This window comes from Wasmannia auropunctata, unplaced genomic scaffold (genome assembly GCF_000956235.1).
Source record: "Wasmannia auropunctata unplaced genomic scaffold, wasmannia.A_1.0 LD307344.1, whole genome shotgun sequence".
Taxonomy (NCBI): Eukaryota; Metazoa; Arthropoda; class Insecta; order Hymenoptera; family Formicidae; genus Wasmannia; species Wasmannia auropunctata.
In genome coordinates this window covers 1-511 of record NW_012055546.1, presented here as the reverse complement: position 1 = coordinate 511, position 511 = coordinate 1, and the positions used below count along the sequence as shown (strand labels likewise).

Sequence of the window (511 nt, the reverse complement as noted above, 5' to 3'; positions counted from 1 at the left end):
TCAGCTACGTAGAACAAGATGAAAAAGTACTGAATGCTCTGGAATACATGTTTTCACCTGAATTTGAATCCATGGCGCGCGAAGTCGAAGCTCTTAAGGAATATCAAGCTATAGTAGCATATCTGGAGAAGAATGTATTGAACGTTATCGATTCTGTCAAAACCATTGGAATGCAAGCTTACGTACCGCAAATTAAAATTAAGGGCAAATCTCAAATTGGAATACAGAAGATTGGTGATGGAATGATAGGAATGATCGAGGATCTTAATAACCTTCTACCTACTGACAAGATTGATGCTCTTTTCAAGGAGAAAATGCAGAATTCCAAGGTCTTCGCTGATTTTATTGGGAAGTTAATATCCCCGGAAATGCAGAAATTAGCGGGAGATCTATTGGCAACTCAAACTTATCAAAATTATATTAATACGGCCAAAGAAAATGGATTGGAATTGGTGGAACTGGGAAAACTTATCATTAGAGTAATTGGTCTTAAGGTATAAACTCATAAAAT

The 511-nt window shown here is 36.4% G+C and overlaps 1 protein-coding gene across 1 annotated transcript; it reads left to right on the top strand.

The window, feature by feature from the left end:
- Nucleotides 1-5: 5 nt before the first annotated feature.
- On the top strand, nucleotides 6-504 carry LOC105461210 (the record flags this gene model as incomplete). Its single annotated transcript, XM_011707708.1, has 1 exon — nucleotides 6-504. A coding segment is annotated over one exon (495 nt), but the record flags the coding sequence as incomplete, so codon positions are not given.
- Between the last annotated feature and the right edge of the window lie 7 nt (nucleotides 505-511).